We start from the raw sequence: 18,284 nt of genomic DNA on the forward strand, positions 1-18,284 counted from the left end.
TACAATCCACAAAGTGAATCAACAAAGTGAAAAGAAAACCCACAGACTGGGAGCAAGTATTTGCAAACTACCCATCTGACAATGGATTAATAACCAAATTACATACATAAGGAGCTCAAACAACACTATAGGAAAGTATCTAAAAATTCAATCAAAAAATGGGCAAAAGGATGGATATTTCTCAAAAGAAAACACACACATGGCAAACAGCCATATAAAAAATGCTCAACATCACTGATTATCAGAGAAATGCAAATCAAATCTAGGAGTTATCATCTTACCTGTTAAAATGGCTTTTATATCCAAAGGGCAGGCAATAATAAGTGCTGGTGAGGACGCAAAGAAAAGGGAACCCTTGTATGCTATCAGAGGAAATGTAAACTAGTACAACCACCATAAAGAACAGTTTGTAACTTCCTCAGAAAAAAAAATTGAGCTACCATATGATCCAGCAATCCTACTGCTGGGTGTACACTCAAAAGAAGAGAAAATGATACGTATATCAAAGAGACATCTACACTCCTATGTTTGTTGCAGCATTGTTTACAATAGCGAAGATTTGGCAACAACCTAAGTGCCCATCAGCAGATGAATGGATAAAGAAAATGTGGTACTTATATATAACGGAGTACTGTTTAGCCACAAAAAAAAAAAAAAAAAAAAAAGAAATCCAGTCATTTGCATCAGTGTGGATGGAACTGGAGATAATTGTGTTAAGTGAACTAAGCCAGGCACAGAAACACAAACATCATATGTTCTCACTTATTTGTGGGATCTAAAAATCACAACAATTGTACTTGTGAACATAGTAAAACGATGGTTACCAGAGGCTGGGAATGGTAGTTGGGGTCTGTCAGGTGAGGTGGGAATGACTACTGAGTACAAAAAATAGTAAGATAAAATGAGTAAGACCTACTGTTGATAGTACAACAAGGTGACTATAGTGAATAACTTAATTGTACATTTTAAAATGTATCTTAAAGCATATAATTGAATTATAACTCAAAGGATAAATCCTTGAGGGCATGAATACGCCATTCTTCATGATGTAATTACTTCACACTGCATTCTTGCATGGACATCTCATGTACCCCATAAATACATACACATACTATATGCCACAGAAATTAAAAGTTAAAAAATTAAAACATACTATTTATAATCACTTCAAAGCAAATTTAAAGATTTATCAGAACATTTGGAGACAATTTATGCTGAAGTTTAAAAATTATTCCTGAAAGATACCAAAGAAAACTAAATAAATGAAAAGACAGAACATTTTTATGGATCAGAGGATTCAATATAGTAAAAATGACAATTCTCCTAAATTTTTCTACAGGTTTAAGGCAATTAAAGCAAGAATATTTTGAAGACTATAAATACATATTCTAAAGTCAATATATAAGAACAGAATAGAAACACATATTCAAAAATCAGTATATAAAGACCTAAGCCCAAGAATAACAATAATAATATTGAAATAAAGAATACAGTTGGAGGAATCACTTTACCTAATGTAAAGGTCTATTATGTAGCTACAGTAATCGGATGTGATATTGTCAGAAAGATAGATATTCTGATTGATAGAATGCATTAGAGAAGCCAGAGATACACATCAATATACCTAATGGAGTTTTGACAAGGGTGTAAAAAGAAACAATGGAGGAAGAGAAAGCTTGGAACAACTGAATACACAACAGAAAAAAAGCAAAAAGATTGATTTAAAACTCACATCTTGTACAAAAATCAACCAAAAATATATCATAGACTTTAATGTAAGATACAAAACTATAAAAAGTTTAGGGGAAAATGTAGAAAATATTGTTATGTAGAGTTAGGCACATAGTTCTTATATTTTACACCAAAAGCAGAATTCATTAAAAAAAATAGTGCATTAGACCTCAAAAATATTAAAAATTTGTCTCATGAAATACTTGACTAATAGAATAAGAAAATAAGTTATGAGAGTAGGATAAAATATTTGCAAACCTATATATACCCTGTAGAGGACTGTTACCTAGAATATGGAAAGAACCTCAAAACCATAACAAAAAAACCCACAAAGAATTAAATAGAAAATGGGCAAAAGAGTTATAGACATTTTACTAAACTGAATATATGGCTGGCAAATAAACATATAAAGAGGTATTCAATGTCATTAGCTATTAGGGAAATGCAAATTAAAAGCACAATGAGTCAGGCAAGGTGACAAATACTTGTGGTCCCAACTATATAGGTGGATGATCTGGGAGGACCACTTGAGCCCAGAAGTTCAAGACCAGCCTGGGCAACATAGCGAGACCCTGTCTCTTAAAGTACAATGAAGTATCACTACACAGCTATTATCATATGACAACACCAGACTGGAAAGGATGTGAAGAAATTGAATTCTTGCAGGAAAGGATATGAAGTATTATATTCATTCTGCAAAAGAAGTTTATAAAACAAAACTTGCATCCACCATATGACCCAGCAAACACACCCCTAGATGTTTATCTCAGATGAAGAAAAAAAACATTGTTCACACAAAAACTTACACACAATGTTCATAGTAGCATTGGTCATAATAGCCAAAACCTGGAAGCAACCCAGATGTTCCTCAATGGATGAATAATTAAAATAAACTCTGATACATTCATACTACAGATTACCAATTAGAAATAAGAATGCAACTACTGACATATACAACGACTTGGATGAATCTCCAGGAAATTATGCTGAGTGAAAAAGACAATCTGGAAAGGTAAGTAACTACTATATGATTCTAAATTAACATTCTTAAACCATCGAAATTGTAGAAATGAAGAATAAACAAGTGATTGTAAGGGGTTAACCTGAGGGTGGAGGAAAGTGAGTGAGGTTTCAAAAAGATAAGGGATGCCCACAGTGATGGAACTGTTCTGTGTCTTAACTGGATCAATGTCAACATCCTAGTTGTAACATAGTACTACAGTTTTATAAAATGTTACCATTGAGAAAAACTAGATGAATGTTGCAGATTCTCTCTGTATTATTTGTTACAACTGTATGTACAGTTATAACTATCTCAAAATAAAAGTTTATAATCAGTGTCTAGTTGGTCATTTCCCCCATAAAGTCAGGATCTGGGGACTTCAATCTGAACACGAACCTTGGCCTGTAAGCCTATTAAAAACTTCTTCCAGGGGAACGTTTTGACTGTCAAAGCGTGAGCTCCAGCCTACCTCTGAACACTAGTGCAAGGCTTAGAGGAATCAGAGCTCCTAACCTGGCCAGAGTAATTGGGAGTGAGATTCTGTTGCAGCAATGACATGATACATCCCACAGAGTAAAGTGACCATAGGTTTGATACTGTCACTGAGAAGAACAAAGGGAGAAATAAAATGGACCCAAACTGCAGGATTCTCTTTCATTTAATACCACAAAAAGCCTGTGTTTCAGCCACAGACAGGTACTACAATCTTCCATTGTTTGGAATTCAGCTAGTATAAACCCCCTACCAAGGCAATTGATATTCAAGGGAAATAGGCTGAGGACCACATAGCCATTGATGTGTCTGGAATCTCAGAGATCTAGCACGATATCAAACTCATACCATCAGAAAGCTACAAACCTGCACTATGTAATTTATTTCCCCTTAGGTCTTCAGAGTTGAAACTTAAGATTGTATACTCAATTTTGATTTTCTTCAATGTTTAATACAATTTTACCATGTTCCTTTGTACTGAACTGTGTCCTTCCTAAATTCATATGCTGAAATCCTAATCCTCAATGTGATTGAGTTTGAAAATGGTATATTGAGAGACAATTAGGTTTAGATGAGGTCATGAGGATGGGGTCCTCTTGATGAGATTAGTGCCCTTATGAGAAGAAGAGACAACAGGTCTCTCTCTCTCTCTCTCTCTCTCTCTCACATACACACACACACACACACACACACACACACACACACACACACACGAAAACACAGCAACAAGGGAGGTGTCTGCAAGCTAGTAAGGAGTCTTTATCAGAGCCTGACCATGTTGGCACCCTGACCTCGAACTTCTAGCCTCCAGAACTGTAAGAACCTAAATTTCTGGCTGGGCCTACTAGCTCATGCCTGTAATCCTAGCACTTTGGGAGGCCAAGGCGGGCGGATCACGAGGTCAGGAGATCGAGACCATCCTGGCTAACACAGTGAAACCCTGTCTCCACTAAAAATACAAAAAATTAGCCAGGTGTGGTGGTGGGTGCCTGTAGTCCCAGCTACTCAAGACGCTGAGGCAAGAGAATGGTATGAACCCAGGAGGCAGACGTTGCAGTGAGCTGAGATCATGCCACTGCACTCCAGCCTGGGCAACAGAGCAAGACTCTGTCTCAAAAAACAAACAAACAAAACAGAAAATAAATTTCTGCTGTTTAAGCCACTCAGTTCATGGTATTTTGTTATGGGACCCTAAGCTGATCAAGACACATGTGAGGAATTCTTTTGTATTCTGAAACATGTTACCTGTGGTTTATTAATAATTTTATTGCAATTTTTTGTTTGAAACAATTTTTAACCTAAAGAAAAGTCATGTGCATAATTTTTAAAAACTCTTGTGTATTCTTTGGGACCTCATTCAAACTTTGCTAAATCTGATTGGCTTTAAAACATGTCTGCAAGTTCTTTAGCACTCCTTTTATAAAATGGTAGAGGCCGTTTCAGAAAATTTGGTACAGCTTCCTCCTCTCTTATTCTTTGAAGGCTTACTCTTCAAACCATGAATTAAGGAAACTGAGGTACATAGATGTACCACATGTAGATGTTCTGACAGGTAGTCCTATCTAAGGTCTCATCAACTTCCAGGCATGGGGGTGAGCCAGTCTTCAAATGATACCAGCCCCCAAATTCTCAGCTGTCTCAGCCATCGCCCACTGGAGCAGAGATCAACTACCTCCACTGAAGCCTGTTCAAGTTGCAGGTTGCGAGCAAAATAAATGCTATCATTGTTTTATAGCCAGTATGTTTTGGAGTAGTTTGCTACAGAGGAATAGATAACTAGAAAACCGTCTGTTCCAGTAATTCACTCTGTAGACAATGAATCCAATGTAGAATCATGTGGTATACACAGCTAGAAAAGGTCCAGTTTTCTTCAACAATTTCTCAGCTTTTCCTTGATTCGCAACCTTAATATCTTCCAAAAAGTTTCTCAATTTGACATTGTGCTAAATATTTTCAGGTAAACGCTCAACTTACATGTTTTTGTCTGACATAATATAGAAGTTATTTTTTTCTTCCTTTAACATCTTATCAGATGTTGCCTGATGTCTCTTTGGCCCATGACTGGTGGTGGTTACTTTCACTAGTTGACTAAGATTGGGACAGCCAGAGGTTCCCATTGGAGTTACTTTTCCCCCTATTAAAATTAATGTTTTAAAAATGTGCTTGGAATATATGAAAAAAATTCATGTCTCATATCACTTTCTCCCATTAGTCTTATCATCCATTGATATTTTTACCTGAGATAAATATGACTCAGATGATTGTCAGATGTTGCTTTGCTTTTCTAATCCCATGATTTCTTGTACATTTTTAGTTGGCATTCTATTGTAAAAAATGATATTTATTTCTTTATAATATGGATTCAAAGATTTTGATTTTATTCAATAAGTCAAATGTATTGTTATTATATATTTAAATATATTTTATATATTTATATATACACAGACATATATGTAAATATATAGTCACGTGTTTCTTAACAGGGTGACGTTCTGAGAAATGCATCATTTGGTGATTTCGCCATGGTGCAAACATAGAGTATACTTACAAAAATCCTGACAAACCTAGGCTAAGCGGTATAGCCTATTGCTCCTAAGCTACACACTGGTACAGCATGTTACTCTACTGAATACTATAGTCAACCGTAACACAATGGTAAATATTTATGCATCTAAACACAGAAAAGGTACAGTAAAAATAATGATATAAAAGATTTAAAAAATGGTACAACTTTATAGGGCACTTCCAGTTCTGAAGCTTGCAGTACGAGAAGTTGATCTGGATGAGTTGGTGAGAGGTAAGTGAATGTGAAGGCCTGGAACTTTACTATCCACTACTGTACACTTTATAAACACTATGCACATAGGCAACACTGAATTTATTTAAAAATATTTTTCTTGGCCGGGTGCAGTGGCTCACACTTGTAATCCCAGCACTTTGGGAGGCTGAGGTGGGTGGATCACGAGAGGAGATCAAGACCATCCTGGCTAACACAGTGAAACACTGTCTCTACTAAAAATATATAAAAAAATAGCCGGGCGTGGTGGCGGGCTCCTGTAGTCCCAGCTACTCAGGGGCTGAGGCAGCAGAATGGGGTGAACCTGGGAGGTGGGGGTTGCAGTGAGCAGAGATCGCGCCACTGCACTCCAGCCTGGGCAACAGTGCGAGACTCCGCCTCAGAAAAAGAAAAAAAAAAATTTCTTTCTCCAAAAATAACCTTAACTTACTGTAGCATTTTTATATTATATGCTTTTAAAAAGCTTTCTGACTCTTTTGCAGACACTTAGCTTAAAACACAAACATGTACAGCTGTACAAAACTAAACTCTTTCTGAATAATCTTATTATTCAAAAATATTTTCTTTCTTTATACTTTTATTCTATAAGCTTTTCCCTATTTAAAGTTTTTCTTAAAAACATTTTTGCTAAACACTAAGAAAATACCCTGTAGCCCAGGTGTACAAAGAATCAGGTTCATCAATATCACTGTCTTCCACCTCCACATCTTGTCCCACTTGAAGGTCTTCAGAGACAATAACACAGATGAAGCTGTCATCTCCTATGATGAAAATGCCTTCTTCTGAAATACCTCCTGAAGGGCCTGCCTGAGGATGTTCTCCAGTTAACTTTTTTATAAGTAGAAAGAGTATAATCTAAAATAATGATAAAAACTACAGTATATTATAGTAAATAATAAACCAGTAAGAGTATTTACTATCATGATCAAGTATTATGTACTGTGCATAACTGTATGTACTATAATTTTCTATGACTGGCTGCAAAGTAGGTTTGTTTACACTGGCATCACGACAAACATGTAAGGAATATGTTGCGCTCTGACCTTAGGATGCTTATGACATCACTAGGTGATAAGAAGTTTTATCTCCATCATAACTTCATGGGACTACCATTGTATATGTGGTCCTTGGTTGGCTGAACAGTATATAGGACATAATTTTATATATATATAAAATGTACATATGTGTATATATATGTATATATGAAGACCAAGACTTCAATCCAGGTGCAAATACCATGCGCTGAATGATGGCCAGCAAGGAGATAAAGTAACTGCAAGCAAGTCTTGCATGCCATATTCTATATATACAGTTTTTTTATGTTTGTTTGTTTTGAGATGGAGTCTCAATCTGTCGCCCAGGCTGGAGTGCAGTGGCAGGATCTTGGCTCACTGCATCCTCAGCCTCCTGGGTTCAAGGGATCCTCCTGCCTCAGCCTCTCGAGTAGCTGGGATGACAGGCACCCACCAGCACACTGGATAATTTTTGTAGTTTTAGTAGAGATGGGGGTTTCACCATGTTGGCCAGGCTGGTCTCAAACTCCTGGCCTCAAGTGGTCTTCCCTCCTTGGCCTCCTGAAGTGCTGGGATTACAGGCATGAGCTACCATACCTGGCCAGTAATGTATGTTGTGTTTTGTTTTGAGACAGGGTCTCACTCAGTCGCCCAGACTGGAGTGCAGTGGCGCTTCACCTGGTTAGCCAGGATGGTCTCGATCTCCTGAGCTCGTGATCCACCCGCCTCAGCCTCCAAAAGTGCTGGTATTACAGGCGTGAGCCACCGCGCCCAGCCATGAATGTTTTTAACATTGTGATATATAGGAAATCAGACTATTTATTGATACAATGGCAGGATAAATTATATCTCCAAGAGATTTTGTGGGTCTAAGACCTAAAGCTATAAGAGACACTTTACACACCAAATGGACAATTTTAAAACCTCTACAAAGAGAGCTGATAGAACCACTTTTTTGGTGGCTGCAGGTAGAGGTGGAGGAATGAACTGTCCTCTTTTATGACTGTTCTCTCATTTCACCTTTCTGTTATTTAATGATATTTTCAAGAAGTTTTGCTTTCACAAAACTATATGAAACATTTAAAACTTAAAAAAAAATAAATCATGAAGAGGACTGTTGATAAGGTGCTTAGAGGAAACAGCTTATTTTGTGAAGATGGCATTCTTTATTATTTATACACTTCAAAACCTGAAATCAGGATTCACCTCGAGACTTGAGGGGGTGGTGAGGTGGTACTAATATTTAGTGTCTTGGAAATTTTTATTCTCAGTAAGTTTAAAAAGCAACTAGAAAACTAGTTGAGTGACTGATCCAGGTCTACAAACTTTAATGCTTCACCAGAGAAAATGAAGTGATTGCACGTTCCTTTTCTCAGCACCTAATCTAATCACATTTCTTCATGGGCTATTTGGACAAAGTGGCTCCATCCTGTTGCCTGAGTGTTACCGCATTCTTGGCATTTGGACAGTGAAGAGGAACAATGGCCTATCTAATAGAAAGGTTGAGTCCAAAGCTGACCCCATCGCAGTGTGCCAATTTAATAGACAAGAACAAGGATGTAGAAGATGAACTAATAAAAACAAACCAGAAGATATTGACTGTAACCCAGAAGCATGGTGTTTAATTTAAAAGACAGCTCTTCAGAAAGTCCTTTCTTCTGTTGTCAAACAAGCATCGGAACTTGTCTAGACTTCTAACCATTCAATTAGAATGGAGGCAAAGGACTGATACTCCTGGCTTTCAAACAAATACTAGGGCACTGGGTGGATGCATAGTGGGATTTCACGATACTTTCAGGTTGTCAGTTTTAATTGCTACTGTCTAAAAAAATATATATGCTTTCTCTTGGTACATTTAGCTATTGTCCTCTTTTACATCATAGAAAAAAAAACAGGTCTAGGTCTAAGTCTAATAGCTTTTAATTTATCATGAAACAAGTCTACAGGGCTGATGTCTTTCACTTGTTAAAGGAGAGTGGCTTATTCGTGAAATTTGTTTTCTCAAGTTAATACACTATATGGAATGCGAATGAAACTGCAGAGTGCAGGTGACTGATTCTGCCTGAAAGCACTAAATTTAAGAGACTTCTGTGTGTAAAGGTTTATTCCTTTTGTTGTTCTTGTTGGCTGGGTCTCAAAAGATAATTGGATTCAGTCATACCTTTGGCCAATAGTAGGGAATACAAAATAAAAATATACTTTTCAATTGTGCATATGTGAGCTAAAGTATAAAACTCCTATATATTCAGTGATACAGAGAAGACATGTTAAGGTCAGATAAATATCATTATATTAAGATTCAAGCAGACTTCTGCTGGGCAAGACAAGTAACGTCAAGAGTGAAAAATCACAAACCTTAAGCATGTGATCGCTCTTTGTGGTGATGCGGCATTCATAGGTGGTGGTGTTCAGGTATGTATTTACCATTTTACTTCTGTCCCCCTGCACCGATGAGTATCTGAATGTATCAGGTAAATTCCTGCTGTTTGTAGGTAGAGTGAACGTAAATATCATGAGCTACCCTAGATCTGTGAATTACTATAGTCATAACTGATTTTGCCTCAGATGTACAGACACACCCCTTGTCTAAATGAATCCATCCACTGACGTCATCCTGAAAGACAAGTTCCTTTATAAGATGGCATTGCTCAAAAAATTAAAAGCTGAAAGGGATCCAATTCAATTCCTGTAAATATTGCTTAAATAAGTTTGTACCACGAATTTGAAATTCTAGAATAAACTACACACGCATCTCTCATCACATCTAACTTTGAAGTCCTGTCAGCACAGGTATCTAATTTATATGAAGCACCCTGGAGTCAATGTCTCTTTGTACTGTTATTTGTCAAATGATTCAAGCACTACTTTAAAGTATATGTGAGGTTACTAATGAATCTTAATGCTCTAAAACTGCATGCTATGCTATACACATTTTTTTTTTCCTCTAAGCACATGAAATTCTAAATTACATTTGCCTTTGATATTTTTATTTTTCTTTCTTTAAGGAGTATCATGGGAAAGAATGAAGCTGTTGTAAATTTAATATCTGCTATTCTGGTAAAGGAGTAAAGGCCTGGCAAGAATTAGTTTGTCTATGTGCCTGTGTGTATGTTTGTGACTCTAGAGTGTGTAAGTGGTAAATGGGTGATTGTAGGAGACAAAGAAATGTGATTGTTTAGTGAGGAGAGTTCTAATCAAATGAAATATTCTCTAATTTACCATTTATTTATTAACAATGTTCAGCCTATTGTACATCTGCATCAGGTTAAAAGTCAACACTGATTGCTACTGGCACTCTCAGTTTGTGGGTGTTTCTTTCGTTCTAAGTATTATGTTTCAACCTTTTACAATAATCTGCTTGTAACTTTATTATTTTCTTAAGATCATCAGAACGCATATAAGACTGACTTATAATTAACTAGGGGTGTCTGAGATGATGGGAAAATATAGATCAATCGAGAACATTTTACACATACATGGGATAGGGAAGCAGGAGAAACAATAGGAGGAAGAAGGGAGAGACACAGACCAAAGGAGAAAGAGAAAGGGAGAGAGAAGAGACAACTGCTTTAAGGCATTTAATTAAAAAGCAGAAAAACTTAGATATTTCAGGAAGCACTTTCTTGCCTATTTGGGCTAAGAAAGCACTTAGCCCAAGCAACATTTCAAGGATGATATCCGGGCTACTAAGCAAAAGCAGAAAATGAATGTGACTATCCGCCTTTACTTCACTGGAACAACTATGAGACAGGTAAAGGTAATATAAATATTAGAAGAAGTGAAAATTCCATGAGATCGTAAAAGCTGCCAAGAGCTCTAGAATCTCCCTTATGATTGTAAAGTACCCAGTGAGAATATCTGAATATGGCTTAAATATATTTTTGATAAGTTCTGTCATGTCCTGAAATTTATCTCAGGCTTACGTTGGTCTCAAGAGTGATGACCAATAGGCATTACCAGGGTTCAAAGATTATTAATATTGCCGAGTTCCCCTGAAGGCATTTCTACCCTAGGGCACTTCACTTACTCACCAATAAGCAATTCAAATATGAGTGCTCAGGGCCCTACAACCAATGTCCTTTATGATTTGTCTGTGTTCTGTGCCAAACAGAACTCTCTCTCTCTCTTTTTTTGTCCCTGCTCTCCTAACTCAGGACTCAAGAAAGTCAATCTGTACCTGTCATACATGCCTCCTTTCCTAGCCTTCCCAAGAAGTCTTAAGAAAAATGGACATCAACCAGGTAAGTATTCATGGGGACCATCCTAAACACTCACCCAATGGTGGAGGCTCCACCCTCTCAGCAGAACATGCTCCCAAGGGAAAGGAGGGACGGGGTGGGGATAAGGGTGGTGGGATTTGATTCAGGCCAGCGGATACACAGTGAGGGTCCCCATTCAATAATCCCTGTTGAATTTCATCACCATTTGATAACATATCTTTTTATTTTATTGTATTATATTTTTGAGAGAGGGTCTGTCTCTGTCACTTGTGCTAGACTGCACTGGCATGATCTTGGCTCACTGCAGCCTTGATCTTCTGAACTCAAGCTATCCTCCCACATCAGCCTCCTGAGTAGCTGGGACTATGGACACACACCTTCATGCCTGGTTCATTGTAAAAAACTGTGGTAGACACGTGGTCTCACTATATTGCCCAGGCTGGACTTGAACCAAGCGATTCTCTCACCTCTGTTTCCCAAAGGGCTGGGATTATAGGCATGAGCCACTATGTCCAGCCAATACGCCTTTTAAAATAAAATTTTAAGTTCAGCAGTACATGTGCAGGTTTATTACAGAGGTAAACTTGTGTCATAGGGGTTTGTCGTACAGATTATTTTGTCACCCAGGTATTAAACCTAATACTCATTAGTTATTTTTGCTGATCCTCTCCCTCCTCCCAACCTCCACCCACTTATAAGCTCCAGTGTGTGTTTTTCCCCTCTATGTGTCCATGTGTTCTCATCACTTATAGCTCCCACTTATAAATGATAACATGTGGTATTTGGCTTCCTGTTCCTGCATTAGTTTAACACACATTTCTCAAAATCAACACAGGCCTTTTTGTCGCCGACATTTGTAATATCAATATTACCATCATTAATAAATATAAAGAGCCAACACAACATCTTCATTATGGACTGAGCACATTCTCATCACACAAATGCACACACATGCATTTAATTGGACTACTGAAGTTACTATCATTTCAGTCATTCAAATGAGGGAAAAACAGAGGCATCGAGAATTGAATATATTGAGGCAGAGGCAGGATTCAACCCAAACAGCTCAAGAACAGAGTTGATGTTCTTCAACTGCCATGCTAACTGCTCTCACGTGGCCCACAGGACTGTTTGACCCAAATTAATATGGATAGATACTCATGAGCTGTTTCCAAACTCAAGTTTGGGAGACATTAAGTCAACTATACTTTATTATTTTCTTCTTGTTTTTTAAAATGTAGACCTCCTTGGGTACTTTCAAGGGATTGTTAAATGGAGGGATGGCATTGGGAGTTATACCTGATGTAAATGACGAGTTGATGGGTGCTGATGAGTTGATGGGTGTAGCACACCAACATGGCACAAGTATACATATGTAACAAACCTGCACGTTATGCACATGTACCCTAGAACTTAAAGTATAATAATAATAATAATAAAAATATGTTATCAAAATAAAATTTCTCATGGTTGTGAATCAAGTAATTCAGAAGAGATTGCGCTTAAAATTGTCATCAAATTATTCGCCACTCCTGGTCCCACTTTTACCTTTTCTAAAATTTTAATTTCAGCTGTTGGTTAACTTTAATGACCCCAATATTATAATAATGATTTTGAAATAATATGTGCATAGCATTCGTTTTTTATTTACATACTTTTGAGGATAATTATGAACGCTATATAAAATGAATTTAGTTTACTTTTATAACTTCCCCCTTACTTAATTCTAAAGTTAAAATTTCCATTTTAGTTCCTTCACACGTCTCTTATTTTAAAATAATACTCCCTAATTATGATTTGTTAGTCCCCTTTGCTCAGAATTTGCACTTATCTCTACCCCGCCCAGCCATATCATTTTCTTCCACCTACCTCCACCTGAGAGATGGCTTTACTTTTATGTCATTAAGGCTGCTAACATCTGCACTCTCTTCTACAACCACATCCAGTGCCGTCCATTTGAAGACTATTTGAAAAACAAACGCTGTGATTATGTAAGACTCTATTTTATGCATAGGAATCATCCATCTTATTAAGTAGCTTCTTGTGCAGTTGTGTTCTTTAAAGAAGTAAACCATTTTCCAAGACCTCCATCTACAGTACCTGTAACTTTCAGCTTTTCAGCACCAATGGTAATCTCATCTTCATCTGCAGAAAACAGCACCCTGCCATCTTCACTGGCTCTCACTTCAAATCTCTTACACTGAGCTTCCACAGCATCAGCTCCTACGGTCAGAGGAAAGGTTTAAAAATGAAACCGGTATGCAGGAAACCATTAACATGTACTTTTTGGAAAAAGACTGGAAATGCATATATTATTTACTTATCTCTTCTGTATTTTTTGCATCTGAGTTAGTATTTTTAAACCGTCACCATTTTCAGGAGGCTAATTTGGTAACGTCTGTGCTAGGCTGGTTAGACATACAGGTGACCTCTAGATGCCTGACATAGTGTGTGAGTTTAGCCAGTTAAGAGCCCTTCACATATCCACAAAAAGAGACAATGTTTGCTTTGTTCTCTGTTGCAGGCTGAAAACTTGGCGTCATACCTGGCACCTGCTGGATGCTTAATAAGTGCTTCTGGACTGAATGACTCTCATGCCTTCCCTTTGCAGGGCAGACAATAGTACCCATGCTTGCTACATCACGGGGGACTTGTCAAGCATTATTCAATTATGAATCTTTAGTTAGTCTACATGCCATAGATCCTAATATTGATGTTTTCTACCCTTTGATATAACTGAATTTTAATCAATTTTATAGTACATCTTGAAATTGTATACATAATTTTCTTAGTGGTCGGTAATGTATCTTCCAAACAATAATTTTCCTGACTTATTGAAAAACTGTATTAAATAAATGTAATTACAAAACCAACTTATTGGCCAATTCTACACACTAATCTATACACAAAACTCAAAGTCAGTTTCCATATTTGGAAAACACAATTAGTTTGAGCATTAGGCTTTGGCAAGAAAATCTAACTGGGCCTTGAAGATGAATATTAACTGAGGAGAAATAAATTTGAGATAATGGACAGTGATAAGTGATCTTCCCATAATACCAATTTCTTTCTTTGGGCATAACACATTTGGCAATAAGATAGGAAATATTCCTCATCTTCTATTTATATGAAAAGCTCTTATCAGATAGAACCCAGCTGAGTCAGGGAAGTAGGAATCACACATGTTGTGCATAGTTCTTTTCATTTGTCTTTATACATTCACATTATTTATTAGATATATGACACCTAGGAGCTCAAAGGAGGACATCCATCTTTGTATTCAAAAATATCCTTAAATTAGGAAATGTGTCTGCTTCTAGCAGCCCTAGTAGATGAATATTAAATAGCTGAATGAATACTTGACTTAACCATTTTTTCATCCCTAACCCCACCTCAGCACTACTTCCAATGCTAGCCAATAGGCTGCAAAAAAATTACTCCTCCCCACCATCATAGCTGCTGACAAGCATTAAACAAGAGAAAAAAATAATTTAAAACCCTAGTAACATGTAAGCTAATTTCTCCAAAAGCAATATGTAATTTTTTGATATTCTGAAATTACATATTCAGACCACATAAAAAATTTGAAAAGCTTCAACTAGGGATATCTAAGTAAGATTAAAACTAATGTTAAACTTTTGGGGTGTAAGTTCAAAACAACAGATTTTTAAAAATATAACTCATGCTCTTTAAAATTTTTAAAATAAAGATTTTATTCTTTTCCTTATATAATTTCCTTATATAATTTAATGAAAATACGGAAACCTTTGAAAAAGACCTATTGTCCTTGGTCATAGTTATTGCATTTGATCTTGGAAACATTATTTCAGCAGCTTGTATTCACTTGAGTGTGATTTCTTCTAATCATAGTCTAATCTTATTTTGTGCCATGGAAGACAATAAGCCCTAGTAATCCCGCTATTGGGTGATATTCAAAAAACTGTGCCAGAGGCCAATGTGTTAATACATGTGACTTACTCTGAGGGACTCAAGCATACATTAACCCTGAACTGCCTGAAAAATATAGATATTTTACACATAAAACCTCAATATTTACACTACATTGCTTCCTTCAAATACTCAGTTGCTGAGCATAATTGATTGTCAAAATATATCACTGACTTTAATGGCATAGACGTACATTAGATAACGTTAAACACACACACAAAATAGCAAGACTTTTCTTGGCATAACACGTAATGTCATTATATGAAAGATGCCTTATTAACATAAAATGCTATGTTGCATGACTTATAAACTATTAGAAAAATAAGTAGAGCAGTGTCTGGATATGGTAAAGTGAGGTGAAATCTTAGTTCATTAAATGCAAATAAGCAAAGGCAAATAAGCAAACAAGAAAATATTTACACACATAGATGAGATGCATCTAAGCCATAAATAAATGCATGCAGAGCCATCCAATTGAAAAATAGGCATAAAAAATTAATACTGCAGACTACACTTTATTCATCATATTAGCATAATTACAGAAGGCAAAATTATAGGCAATTAGCAATGCACTGATAGTAAATAAATATTCTAAATCAGAAAATAATTTTGAATATATTGCAATTACATACATTGCTTTTCTTTCCTGCAAATGGAAAATGACAAGATATGTTCTTGGGGATGTAGTCAATTATTAGGGATATTTATGCTTAAAGTTAATATGTTAGGCTTTATGAAACTGATTTTATTATATTCTAATATGCATTGTGTTACTCATCTGTTTTTCATGTAACATCACATGTTCTCTAAGCTAGGCCAAGGCAGGGTTCAGTTGCTAAGAAGATCAACAATGCCCCATTCAATGTTAATCCACTAATGATGATGCCAGTGTTGCAGGAAAGCAGTGAGTCTAGATGACTCCGGTTATGGAGCTCTGATTCCTTAACAAGTAGGTCATGGGATATGGGATTATCTGGGTAGTGCTATATTTTCTTAGTCATCTTAAACACCAACTTGCCAACTACAGTACCAAGACTAAATGCTTCCTTGGGAACATCTCTGAGAAAGTTTATGCCAATAAACTCACAATCTAACAAAGAGAGTCAAGGATAGAAGAAGAGAATTGATAAGAAAAAAAGAAAAGATGGAAGCAAAATAACAGGTTCCATAAAAAGATTGAAGTATTAGATATATGTGCAAATATTTTCTCTAGTTTTTTAATGTTCTATATACGTTTTTTTTTTTTTTTTTTCCTTGAGACAGAGTCTCACTCTGTCACCAGGCTGGAGTGCCATGGTGTGATCTGGGCTCACTGTAACCTCCACCTCCCGGGTTAAAGTGATTCTCCTGCCTCAGCCTCCTGAGTAGCTGGGATTATAGGTGCCTGCCACCACACCTGGCTAATTTTTGTATTTTTAGTGGAGACAGGGTTTCACCAAGTTGGCCAGGGAGGTCTCAATCTCTTGACCGTGTGATCTGCCCACATTGGCCTCCCAAAGTGCTGCGATTACAGGCATGAGCCACCACACCCAGCCTCTATATACATTCTTAAAAGAAAAAAACAACCACCATCACCAAGGACAAACATAAAGCCAATGTCTTGTTTCTCTCGGAGTTGGTTCCATCACTTTTTTGGAACTTTCACATCTGTTGCAGTCTTCATCAATAGCCAAGTCATCTTTGGCTGACAAGGAGAGAGAATTCAGTAATTTAAATACTGGTCTTTGTATTTTCTACATTACATCAGTCAAATACATGAATTGGAAATTTTTCTTCCATTATATAAAAATCTTCAAAGAGGCTCAAAGACTCCTCAAAAAAAAATAAATAAATAAAAAAGAGGAATCTTTCAAGATTCCTCTTGGTACTATTTGGCAGTAATTCAAATAAAACAAAACAAAGATAAAAATAAATACAGCTGCTTGTTTCTAGTATGTCTTCCTCAAACATGGCATGATCATCCTTTCTTTTCTATATAACTCCACAGTTTAATCTTAGATGTCTGTCAATATTTTCAAGGCCTTGAAGAATAGTATTACTAAAAGATTCAAAATTTCACAGGAAAAACAAAAGTAAGATTCAAAATTGTAAACTAAACTCTATGTTTGGAAATCCTGGTTTAGAATTGCCAAGGGCCACACCAACCAACTAACCAATCACAAACTAATTTTAAAACAAAATAAGCTGCTTTCATGAAATATATAAATATACACTGTGATATGGTTTGGTTGTGTCCCCACCCAAATTTCATATTGAGTTGTAGATCCCACAATTCCCACATATCATAGAAAGGACCCAGTGGGAGATAACTGAATCATGGGGGCAGGTCTTCCCTTGCTGTTCTCATGACAGTGAGTACGTCTCATGAGATGTGATGGTTTTATAAAGGGAAGTTTCCCTGCACAACCTCTTCTTTTCCCTGCTGCCATGAAAGATGTGACTTGCTCCTACTCGCCTGCAGCCATGACTGTGAGGCCTCCCCAGCCACGTGGAACTGTGAGTCATCCATTAAACCGCTTTTCCTAAATGTTAAGGGCAGCCAGAGAGAAAGGTTGGGGTATGTACAAAGGGAAGCCCATCAGACTAACAGTAGATCTCTTGGCAGAAACTCTACAAGCCAGAAGAGAGTGGGGCTCAATATTCAACATTCTTAAAGAAAAGAATTTTCAACCCAGAATTTCATATCCAGCCAAACTAAGCTTCATAATTGAAGGAGAAATAAAATCCTTTACAGACAAGCAAATGCTGACAGATTTTGTCACCACCAGGCCTGCCCTACAAGAGATCCTGAAGGAAGCACTAAACATGGAAAGGAACGAACTACTGCAAAAACATGCCAAAATGTAAAGTCCATCGATGCTAGGAAGAAACTGCATCAATTAACGAGCAACATAACCAGCTAACATCATAATGACAGGATCAAATTCACACATAACAATATTAACCTTAAAGGTAAATGGGCTAAACGCTGCATTTAAAAGACACAGACTGGCAAATTAGATAGAGTCAAGACCCATCAGTGTGCTGTATTCAGGAGGCCCATCTCACGTGCAGAGACACACATAGGTTCAAAATAAAGG

The 18,284-nt window shown here is 36.8% G+C and overlaps 1 protein-coding gene across 2 annotated transcripts in view; it reads right to left on the reverse strand.

Annotated features, from left to right (window-relative positions):
* Positions 1–18,284, reverse strand: part of SGCZ (sarcoglycan zeta) — a 480,578-nt gene that overhangs the window by 51,333 nt on the left and 410,961 nt on the right. Inside the window, exon 4 of one of the 2 annotated variants that reach the window (XM_037983832.2) lies at positions 13,357–13,479. The exons of the other annotated variant lie outside the window; for it this stretch is intronic. Coding sequence (XP_037839760.1) covers positions 13,357–13,479 — 123 coding nt within the window. The remainder of the gene's footprint in view (positions 1–13,356; positions 13,480–18,284) is intronic. 2 annotated transcript variants of the gene reach the window in all.

The sequence above is a fragment of the Chlorocebus sabaeus genome, chromosome 8 (genome assembly GCF_047675955.1).
Source record: "Chlorocebus sabaeus isolate Y175 chromosome 8, mChlSab1.0.hap1, whole genome shotgun sequence".
Lineage (NCBI taxonomy): Eukaryota > Metazoa > Chordata > Mammalia > Primates > Cercopithecidae > Chlorocebus > Chlorocebus sabaeus.